The 12,091-nt window shown below is 33.4% G+C and overlaps 1 protein-coding gene across 1 annotated transcript; it reads left to right on the top strand.

Moving 5' to 3' along the window:
- Positions 1–4,354: 4,354 nt before the first annotated feature.
- Positions 4,355–6,627, top strand: LOC125208414 (probable indole-3-pyruvate monooxygenase YUCCA11). Its single transcript, XM_048108020.1, has 4 exons — positions 4,355–5,036; positions 5,355–5,588; positions 6,107–6,229; positions 6,321–6,627. The coding sequence occupies exons 1-4, from the start codon at positions 4,422–4,424 to the stop codon at positions 6,501–6,503; spliced, it is 1,155 nt and encodes a 384-aa protein (XP_047963977.1). The 5' UTR covers positions 4,355–4,421; the 3' UTR covers positions 6,504–6,627.
- The last annotated feature ends 5,464 nt before the right edge of the window (positions 6,628–12,091 follow it).

The following is a 12,091-nucleotide window of genomic DNA, read 5'->3' as shown; positions in this document are numbered from 1 at the left end:
AATACTTGTACCAGTGCTGGTAATTAATACTCTATCCAAAGAGTATGGAGTTTGAGTTCGCCACAGATTTTAATACAAAATTGATAAAGTAATAGAGAGGTAGAGAGAAACAGTAATTAAAGTATTATTAGTGAGAAATGAGTCCCAACTCATTAGAGAGAAGGATTTTCAAAATTAAAAAGTGCATATTCTTGTGGGACGGACTAAAAGGAAAGAGTGCATATTCTTGTGATGTTAAAACTCTCTATATATTGTCCCACATCGACTTGATAACGATCCTAGCTCACCTATATAAGTGTGGATAACCCTCCCCCTTATGAGGCCTTTCAAGGGGTGAGTGACTCATTTCTAATATGGTATCAGAGCGGGCCCAAGTCGATGATGGATTTATTTCTTTATCTCTTCTCTTGCCTACCCACGTGATGGAAGTCCGATGTGTCATTCCGGCCCACACGTGAGGGGGCGTGTTAAAACTCTCTATATCTTGTCCCACATCGACTTGGTCACGATCCTAGCTCACCTATATAAGTGTGGACAACCATCCCCCTTATGAGGTCTTTTAAGGGATGAGTGACTCATTTCTTATATGTGGGACGGATGGAATACTCCCCAGCGCATAAACTTATGGACTTTGGTGATGTCACGAGTTTTAATATTTCCTGCGTACTCAAAGAGTATGAACTATTTTATTTTTTGTATGTCACTGAAAAATACGAACTTTCTAATTTTATATAATTCAAACAATCTATTATACTTACACAACATTTTATTTACAACTTATACTATCACCATTAAGAACTTATACAATTAAAATAATGCGAAATCCACTCTTCACTAACATTATTTCTACTACTTTTTCTTTCAATCTTTTTTACTTTTCCTGTTATTTATTAAGTGCATTGTTTATACTCTTTGCGGATAGAGAGTACGAAATTGGTAAAATAGAAATAGAAAGAAAAAATCATTGAAGTATTGTTAGTAGCGAATGTGGTCCATCTTATGAGAGAAAGTGGTTATATTTGAGAACAGACCATAAAAAAATGACTATTTTATAATAGTTTTAATAACATTGGTAAATAATTTGTGTTGATTTACGATTAAAAAAAATCGACACTATTAATAACAATAATAATAATACTAATAATAATAATATAATAATAATAAATGTTATTATTATTATTATTATTATCCTTTATATAAAACTATAAAAGTATACTTAAATTATCAGAGAGATATAAGAGTTCAACAAAGCAATAAAAGAGCGCAAAGGAGCCATAAAAATGAAAACACCAATAAATACTATTGACGAAATATAGCCTTATAAAATGTAACGTCTAACTTTCTGCATCTTAATCTCGTGCTCATCATCTTCTCATTTTGGATTTATACACTTTGCTCAAATCTCCTCCTAATTTTTCAACTTTATAGATAAAAAGTTTATATGAATTCTTATCAAATTAATTTAGGTGATATCTGGGGAAGGAAAAAGAAAAGAGTTTGGGTTTTTAATATAGTCCTTCTATTACTCTAAATTTGCGTTGGTGAATTTTCTTAATTTCCTTTTTCCAATTTTAGAAATCAATAACTTGGACAACTGCAGTTCTTCATGACAATTTTCTAAAATTTCAATTAAGATACAAATGAGTTGATTAACATAAATATACCTCAATTTGGTTTAACATACCATAAACTGTTTTTAGTTTGTTAATATATTTTTACGAACTTTTTGTGTATGTTTGGATTAATTAATTTTTTGGTGGATAGGTGAAAGCTTTCAAATAATAAAAGAGCGTTTAATTAGTCTTATAAAATAATGAAAATTCCAATAAAAGAGCGTTTAATTAGTCTTATAAATTAATGAAAATTCCTCAATTCTATTTTATTTTATTATCTTATACTCCGTAATTAGTAATTTACAAAACTTATACTATTATAATTTGTTATTTTTCAACATATATCGTTTCAATTTTTTCTCTCATCGCTTTTCTTTTTGATATCTCCTCTTTTAACTCGTGATTTTCGATAAGTTCAATAATCGAATTATCGAATTAACTCCTGCATGCCTAAACCTAGAAAAGTAAGATTCTGCATTTTGAATCAATAAAAAACAAAAACTAAATACTTGTAACTGATGCATGTATATATTTTGTGATGTCTATATTTAGACCAAAATATGCTTTCAGGTGATGAAATTTTTGCCCGATTTGGCGGTGGACTGTTTGCCTACTGTTTGTTGTCCGCAAAAAATGATAGTAATAAAAGAAAGAGAAAAAATAATTATAGATTAATTTCTGTGGAAAATGGGGAAAATGATTAGTTAGTAATAGATGAAAGCAAATTTAGTAATTAGTAAATACTCCGTAATTAACAATTTTTTATATTGATAAATATAACCCATTTTTTATAATTCTCTTAAACTTTGAATGTATATAGAGCGACCTAAATCCATCTCTTAGTTAACTTGGAACATCTGACATAGAAGATTTGAGAAGCTCTCCACCCTAAGAAGATTCGATTTAGTATTTCTCATTTTTTAATTAATATAGCATAATTCTTATAATTTGATTGTATATTTAATCATTTGTCAGATTAATGATTATTAATAATCGTCTCAATTTGCTATTCTCGTCTTTCCATAAATAATACTCATTTATTTATTTTATTACTTTTGATAATGAACTTCACATTCTACTAACTTCATCTCAATCGCATATTACTTCATCCGTCCCACTTTAGGAGTCCCGATTTATCATTTTTTAGTGTCCTACTTAGGAGTCCCAGTTGGAATATTCCATAAATAGTATTAGGCCTAACGTTTTTCCACTCACATTTTATTATAAAATTAATATAAAAAAGTAGGACTCACATTCCACTATCTTTTTTCACCAATTTTCCTTTACATTTCTTAAAACCCGTGCCGAACTCAACCGGGACTCCTAAAGTGGGACGAAGGGAGTATGAACTAATACTACCTTCTGTCCCACTTTAGGAGTCCCAATCATTTTTTTGCACTCGTTTTATAAAAATGATAATAAATAGTTAAAGTGGAGAAATGATAAAGTAAGAGATAGAATAATGTAGAGAAGACTCTTCTCAATAATATTCTTTCTCTTATTTTACCATTTCTACACTTTAACTATTTATTACTATCATTTTTTAAAACGGGTGTAGAAAAGTAACTGAGACTCTTAAAGTGGGACGGAGAGAGTAATAGATATAAAAGTGAGATTCACCTTCCACTAACCATTTTCAATTACATTTCTTAAAACCTGAGCCAAGTCAAAATGAAACTATTATTGGCGGGATTTTATTGATCGGTCGTATAGGCTCGAGTTGGACATTGAATTGCTTCGATTTAAATTAATCGAAAAAAGCTTTATGTATCTATAAAAGATACCGACCAATCAAACCGATTCGATTTAAGTCACGATAGAAACATAACGGCTTAATCATTGCGTTGATCTACGTCACGATTAAAAATCTAAAAGCATATTATGCTGAAACAGAGGACGCGGCGTGTTTTTTCTTGATTTGACGTACGTGTGGAACTACAGTTATTGTGAAAACATAATTGTATCTTCTTTCGCATCACAATTTCTTAGCCGCCGTACATATAAATTAATTATCGAATCTCGATCCACATTTCAAATTTGTTGGAGCGAAAGTAAATTTATTTCCGAATCTTGTTACGCATTTCAAATTTTTTGAATCGACCGTACATTATCCTTTCAAATGTTTTTTTCTCTATCTCTTTAACTGTACTAACTACTAAACCTTCCAAACACGAAAGCGCCAAAGTTTTTTTTGCTCGATTCTATATATCGACTCAATCGTTAGCCATTACTAAAAGTCTGGAAGACAGATTATGCTCGGAAAAAGAGGAACACATAAATCTCTTTTTCTTGTCGATACACATATAATTCCTAACTAACTATGCGAAAATTAAAACGAATCTATTTCCGTATCTCAATGCTCTCCGCAACGACATCCATTTTTTGCACAAACATTATTCCGAATCTCAGACACCCTCAATAAATTTTTCCAGATTTCCGAATCTAGTAATTTTTTTTCGAAACGACCTTACATTTTCTCGCCATACTAAACAATTTTCCTCATATAAAAAAGAAAGGATCAATGATAATTCTCCTTTAATACAAACAATCTCCCTAATATTCTAAAATCTTACTCACATACATTTTTCACAAGAAAATGTAGGTAAAAAAAATTAAATTTGCACCGATCCTTCTATCCCAATTCACGACATCAATTTTGTCAACTTCTACATAATACCATGATTTCTCACCTATAAATCCAACCCCCTTCTCCCAACCTAACACCACCACCACCAAGAGAATCAAGATAGTGAGAGGTTCAAGAGAGTGAGAGTGTGAGTGTGAGCTAGAGAGATTGAGATCAGAGTGATGGAGCAAAAAACCACAGTTCTCATCATCGGCGCAGGCCCCGCCGGTCTAGCTACTTCGGCATGTTTAAGCCTCAAAAACATAGCCAACATTGTGCTAGAACGCGAGGACTGCGCCGCCTCTCTGTGGCGGAAGCGAGCCTACGACCGCCTCAAGCTCCACCTCGCCAAGGAGTTCTGCCAGCTCCCCCACCTGCCCTTCCCCGCCGGCTCCCCCACCTTCATCCCCAAAAACGCCTTCATCAACTACCTCGATGACTACGTTGAAAAATTCGATGTCAGCCCGCTGTTCTCTCGCAGCGCTGTGTCCGCCTCTCTGGAGCCCGGGAGCGGGAAGTGGGTCGTGGTGGCCCAAAACCTCGTCTCGGGGGCCACGGAGAGGTACGAGGCCGAGTTTCTCGTTGTTGCCACAGGCGAGAATAGCGAGGGTTTCATCCCTCCCGTGGAAGGGCTGGGCTCGTTCGAGGGGGATGTGCTCCACTCGAGCAAGTTCGAGAATGGGGGCCGGTTCGAAGGGAAGGAGGTGTTGGTGGTGGGAAGCGGGAATTCCGGGATGGAGATCGCGTTGGATCTGGCTAATTGGGGCGCCCGGACCTCGATTGTGATCCGGAGCCCGGTGAGATTCTTACTTCCTTTTTCACTTTCAAAATTTGAAAAACTCGTTAAATCAACCAATTGATAAGAATTTAATTACACAAAAACCACTCAATTCATAATGAGTCAAATCCAATTCATCATTTGACTTATTTTATGTCAATTTTAGTACCAAAATGTGACAACCTTATTGAACAATCAATTGATAGGAATTTAGACAAAAACAAATGGTAAAATCCATTAATGACACTAACCCCAAATTACATGTAATAAATGTTGTTTTCTTGAATTAGGGGTTTGGATTTGGAGATGATTATTTGATTTATTATTTCAATTGCAGGTGCATGTGTTAACTGAGAATTTGGTGAGATTGGGGATGACATTACTAGCCTATCTACCGTTGTATCTGGTGGATAATCTGGTCATGATTCTAGGCGATTTGAGACTCGGAAGACTTACTAAATATGGCATTGTAAAGCCCAAAGAGGGCCCGTTTTCTCTGAAACTCTCGACCGGAAGATCCCCCATCATCGATGTCGGGACCATCGGCAGAATTAAAGCCGGAGAAATCCAAGTATATACATATTTCACACACTCACATAAAATGATACATTTTTGCTCTCACTCTCAAAAGCTTTTTGAAAATATAATTTATTTCATTGAAATAGAACCTTTCCGAAACTAAATAAGGCATGGTGCATTTAAGATTAATTTTGTCTCATTATTTATTTTGTAGATGTTGCATTAAGTTAAGGTGGTTAATAATTAATCAATGGAAAAGTTTTAAATCCAGGGCAGCATGTGCTATACATATGCTTTTATTGAGAATCCACTCAATTCCCTTTAAGATTCTTATAAGTCTTATTTTGATGTAGAGATCTATTAGTTACAACCCTCTTAGGCATAAAAAGTAAAAATTGCTTCTTTTAAGCATCTATTGTATTTCTTTTTACATATTTTTCTTTAAATTTAATAACTACTGTTTTTGTTTCTGAAACCATATTATTCATAAAAATCTCCACTTTCTAGCTAGGGTTTGGTAGTAGTCATGTTTAATTAAATATTTATTTAAATTTTCTTCAATTTTTGCAGGTGCTCCCAGCTATGAAGAAGGTGGAAGGGAACAAGGTTGAGTTCAGCAACGGCCGCGTTGAAAGCTTTGACGCCATCGTGTTCGCCACCGGCTACAACAGCACTGTCAAGAAATGGCTAAAGGTACAAAAAATATATTAATAAAAATAAATAAAAATTTAATTAAACCCTATTTTTAAACCTCATTATATCTGATATATTGATTTCTGTGTAGGGAGATGGTGATAGCCTCTTTGCTGAAAATGGAATGCCAAAGGTGAAGCCACCAAATCACTGGAAAGGCGAAAACGGGCTTTACTGTGCTGGATTTGCGAGCGCTGGGCTGGCTGGCGTTGCCCAAGACGCGAAGAAGATATCGCAGGACATACATGCGACTCTATTCCCCCTTCCAAAATAGTAGAATTTCAATTTGACTATCCTAGAATAAGTGTATCTGCAATGTTTAATTTCATCTTGTCATTTCCAACTACAAGTCTTTCTAATAATATTATGATTCTACAAGAATCATCTTGTTGGGAGAATGTGAGAATTATTTTTAACCATTAGATCGCGAAGATCATATGTGGGTTGAGAGTTCGAATCCCGGATACAAGGGAATTTTCAAACTATTTAAGTGCAATTAAATTAATGGCGAAGACAGTAAATTTATACGTTCAATAATAAGATATATTAATCAAACCGCGGGAAAAAATAATTACTACTAAAATTTCAAAATCCAAAGATTGTTTTCTCATGTAAAGGAGATTAAGAAAATCTCCCTAGCAAATGCATAATATTAGGATTTTATTAATAAAATTATTTTTATAGAGGTATATAAACAAAGTTAATTGCTTTGGGGTTTTGTGATTAGTTTTTCTTTATATTCTTGTATTGATAATTTTTTTTCTCTATTAATGTATAAAGATAAATTTTAGAATTTCTATCTACGCGCCATCAATCCCTAATAGAAGACAATACAGTTTATTTTTGTCAAGGCACACGATTGTCTTTTTTATCGCCAAATTATAGTCCAATTCTTTTTAGCTTGGTGTTTTGTGGGAATGGGATATGATTGAGTATAATTCTTAGAACTCTCCAAAGTGACAAACTATTGTAAAGTTAATATCCTTATTAGGTGAATATAAACTTTACTTCTTATTTTCGTATATCCTACTAAATGTTCTTTACTCGTTTTGGACAATAAAGGCAAATCTTACAATCTAGTTCCTTCATCCCAAGTTAATTGTATAGCTTTTTGGGACGTCCATTAAATAAGTTATTATTTTTTTTAGCAAAAATCATTTATTTTAATCTCCTATTTTATTTTCTCTTTACTTGTTTATTTATTATTTTTCTCTACTTTATTTTCTCTTCATTTAAGTAGTAGACACCACTTTTTTGTACTTCTATCATTAAAAAAACTGAGTAAGTAGTAGCAATTTTGTAAGAACACAAGAATCGAGGCGCAATTACTTAGATTGCAAAATTATAAAAAATAATAATTTAGTACACAAGCATTTCATCTATCATCACCCTATCAATTCCCCTACATTATTCAATCCTCTCCACAATCATTGATCATATTTACGAGCCTTAAAAGACACCAAGCAAACAAAATCATGGAAGATCGAGATATAAGCAAGAATGTGAATCAACATGAATCTCTGCGTGCGGATTTTTGTGTTATTTCTTACTTAGTTCATGTTTAATGAGCTATTAAATTTTTGATTAATTTGTGATCGGTCTTGACAACTTAGGATTGTTTGTGGATTGTGGATAATAAGTTGACGTCTGAATTTCAAACTAATACTAATATTTTTCGTCAACGAAAAATAGTCATATTTTTTTCTTTTTGATATGTCTATCAAAATTGATTTCAATCTATTTTTGGTAAATTAATTGGTCTCTTTAATAAAATGAATTTCTTGAACAACTATTTCTCTCCGTCTCTCTATTTTATTAATATTGCACTAATATTCGTGTCTTTCATTATCAAGACTATATTTCTGTATTAAATTTTGTAGGTAGTGATATGATATGCAAAAAAAAAAATTAACTTGTAAATTAAATGAAATACTGAAAGGAGGCTTCTACATAATAGTCGTCCTGTTTACATGTAGTTCATCTTTTAACTATAAATTCCTGTGTATTCGGATACTTACACGGACTTCTGTGTTTAAATTAGTTTTATTATTACCTTTTAAAAAAAAAATTGGTTCTGTTGTTCTTTCTTTCCTTATTGTTAAATTTTTGTCTTGTTAAGTAAAATTATTATGTATTTTTTTAAGCAAAAGAATAAAATTTAACATTTGGGCCTAACAATTTATTCCTATTTCCCACTTATTTTATCATTCAATTCTTGGAACACATATCCTTCTCCTAATTCCATCCATTCCATGTTTCTTCATCAATATCTCCACTCCCTAAAATCTCTCCAACAATATTTATCAGTTTTTGCCTACAAATATCCCACAAATTCCGATTCCTTCACATCAGTTCCTTCCCTACACCAGAAGGTATTTTTCTCCTCAACTTCATGTATAAAAAATATCTCCATATTTTTATAGCATAATTTCATGATATCACAGTGTGAAGGAGAACCGAGAGCGTTGTGATTTTTCAATACCTTCTGCTATTGCAAATTTTCTTCCTTCCAAAAGGTATTTTCTTTTCCTCGATTCAATGACATACTTTCATACATTCACTTCAGTGATTATTTTGGAAATTTGCTGAAACTTGTTGAATGATACTCCCTCCCAAAGTTTCAATCTTTAATGCTTTAGAAGTTGCCTTTCGTTGATGGCAGAGAGAGAGATGCGTAAGAGTGCATGTGAGAATGAATGATGAGATAAAAATTGTGAGAGAGACGTGTAGGTGGCTGGAGTTAGGGTTGGGGAAAAATATCGAAAAAATGATATATCACTCGTATCGTATTGAAAAATATCGAAAAATTATCGAATTTTCGACATATCGTAATTTTCGATACGATACGATATCGTATCGTAAGTTTTCGATATGATAACGATATGAATTTCCTTATATCGCGATATTTCGTTTTATATCGAAAATACGATATATATCGAAAATTTTCGATATATCGATATTTTCGATATATATCGATATTTTATTTTCGATATATATCGATATGTATCGAAATTTTCGATATATATCGATATTTAACGATATATCGAATTTCGGTACGATATATCGAAATATACGATATATCGAAATATCGATACGATAACGATATGAAATTTTTTTATATCGAAAGTTCGATATATCGAAATTTGATATATCGAAACTTTCAATACGATAACGATATGAAATTCTTTCATATATCGATATTTTCGATACGATACACGATACAACGTTTTCGATACGATATATCGTATCGACCCACCCCTAGCTGGAGTAATTTAATTTGTTCTTTTCGAAATTTACGAGAGATGAAAGTTGGAATTAGATGGAGCAACATTTTTTTTCTTTGTTGTTGGGCCTCACTTAGTAGTCCAAATAGTGAAGTATGGTTGTGACTTTGATTTGGGCCGGGAGTAGTGAGTTGTTTTGGGCTAATGGGTTTTGAGAGTGGATCGGCTGCTACTAATAATTGTGGAGGACTAATTTCCTTAGTTTTGTCGACTAATTGTTTGTAAGACTGTTTGTTAATTCCCGAGATGATAATGCAGGAAGGTTTTAGGCATGCGTACGTACAATTAGGATGCATGCGTTGTTTTTAAATTAATTTATTTTGCAAAGTCTAATATTTGCATATTATGTTATTTTAGAAAAGGTGAACTTTTGCACGTCGTTTGAGATTGGAACAGAAAGTTGTTTGAGGAGTTAAGATTAGAGGTGGTCTTTCTTTTTAAATAAAGATTATGTTCTAAATATATTTTGATTTGAAAAGGAGGCTAAAATGTTTGTCTTGCCATGTTTTTGTGTTTTATTGGAACCTATTTGAAGTGGTTTTGCTTTATATATTTAATAGAATTCGGATCCCAGTAGGGCCGCAAACCCTGCTCGGACTAGTGTACAACCCGTAGATCGTGCATTATCTCCTTCGAGTTGGCCGGTCTAGTGACTTGGTTCGTGGCTACGTTCCTTGTCATGTAAGTACTATATGTTAAGATATAGTATGGTGATATTGAATGTGGATGGAAAATGGTTGTGCAACTGAACTTTAGTTGAAATATATTTTTAGTGTACTTGGGTTTCGTTTTAAAGTTAAAAGCCCCAAGGTCATTCAATTATGGTTTGACAAACTATATTTTGGCATGTGTCCACTGAGTGAATCAAGTACTATGTCTTGTATATTGTTTTTAAAACGTGCATGTTTAGCGGCGACAGACGTAGTGGATGTTGAGCAGAGTCATTGAAGATTATGTTTCGTTTAGTATTCGGATATGTCGTGTCTTCATACTCAGCATTATTTCATGTCTTGAATGCTTCCGCTAGAATTCTATAATTTCTTTGGGTTGTTTATCTTTGGGTCTTTATTCTTCGAAGTTAGTATTTGTTGAGACAATACTTTTGTCATTTTCCAAGTTTTGCAGTTGTTCATTTGTTTAGGTATACCTATCTTGTTCTTCCCCGCTTCTTTAATCATCTCCTAGTCGTGATCAATTGTGTTTTCTATCCTTAGAAAATGCGAGCGTGACAAAGTGGTATCAGAGCAATGTTCCTTCCACTCTGGACTCAAGAGTCTTCTTTCCTTCTTGATCTAGATTCGTATCCCTAGATACTCTGATACCACTTTGTCACGTCCGCATTTTCTAAGGATAGAATACACGGTTGATCGCGATTAGGGGAGGATAAAAGAAAGGGGAAGAACAAAATATGTACGACCAAAACAATTGAATAACTGCGAAACTTGAAACGACAAACAACCGTCTCAACAAATACTAACTTCGAGGAACAAAGACCCATAGATAAACAATCCAAAGAAAAATATAGAATTCTAGTGGAAGCGTTCAAGACATGGAATAATGTCTAGTATGAAGACCAGACACATCCCGAATACTAAACAAGACATAATCTTCAATGACTCTGCTCAACATCCACCACGTCCGTCGCCGCTCAACCTGCACATTTTAAAAACAATATGCAGGGCTGAGTACTTGATGCACTTAGTGGACACATATCAAAATACAGTTTCTCAAGTCATAATTGAGTGACCTTGGAGGTTTTAACTTTAAACAAAACCCAAGTACACTAAAAATGTATTTCACGTAAAGTTCGGTTGCATAACCATTTTCCATCCACATTCAACATTATCATACCATATCTGTACATACATGACAAGGAACGTGGCCACGAACCAAGTCACTAGACCGGCCAGCTTGAAAGAGATGGCGCACGATCTACAGGGTGTACACTAGTCCGAGCAGGGTTTGCGGCCCTATTGAGATCCGAATTCGATTAAACATATATGGCAAAACCACTTCAGATAGGTTCCAATAAAACACAAGAGCATGGCAAGATAAACTTTTTCACCACCTTCTCACATCAAAATATATTTAGGACATAGTCCTCATTTAAAAAGAAAGTCCACCTCAAACGCTTAGCTCCTCAATCAACTTTCTGTTCCAACTTAAATGACGTGCAAAAGATCATCCTTTTTAAAAGTTAGCTCCTCAATCAACTTTCTGTTCCAACTTAAATGACGTGCAAAAGATCATCCTTTTTAAAAGCCAGAGATTCAAAAATTAGACTTTGCAATATAAAACTAATTTAAAACAATGCATGCAAAACCACCTTTTTAAAAGCCAGAGATTCAAAAATTAGATTTGCAATATAAAACTAATTTAAAACAATGCATGCAAAACCACGCGTGTGCTTAAATTATCCTTCCTTCTTTCATTAAAAAAAAAGTCGTATTTTTCTGCTTTAAATCATCGCCATGGAATCAGCTCAACATTAATCAACTTAAACCCCGACTAAACAAGAATCAAACTGACCCCATTTAGAAAAAAAATAGAAAAAGCAACACAACATTTGTTGTAGATT

The sequence above is a fragment of the Salvia hispanica genome, chromosome 2 (assembly GCF_023119035.1).
Source record: "Salvia hispanica cultivar TCC Black 2014 chromosome 2, UniMelb_Shisp_WGS_1.0, whole genome shotgun sequence".
Classification (NCBI taxonomy): domain Eukaryota; kingdom Viridiplantae; phylum Streptophyta; class Magnoliopsida; order Lamiales; family Lamiaceae; genus Salvia; species Salvia hispanica.
Note: the sequence above shows the minus strand (reverse complement) of the source record. Positions and strands in the feature narration are given on the sequence as shown.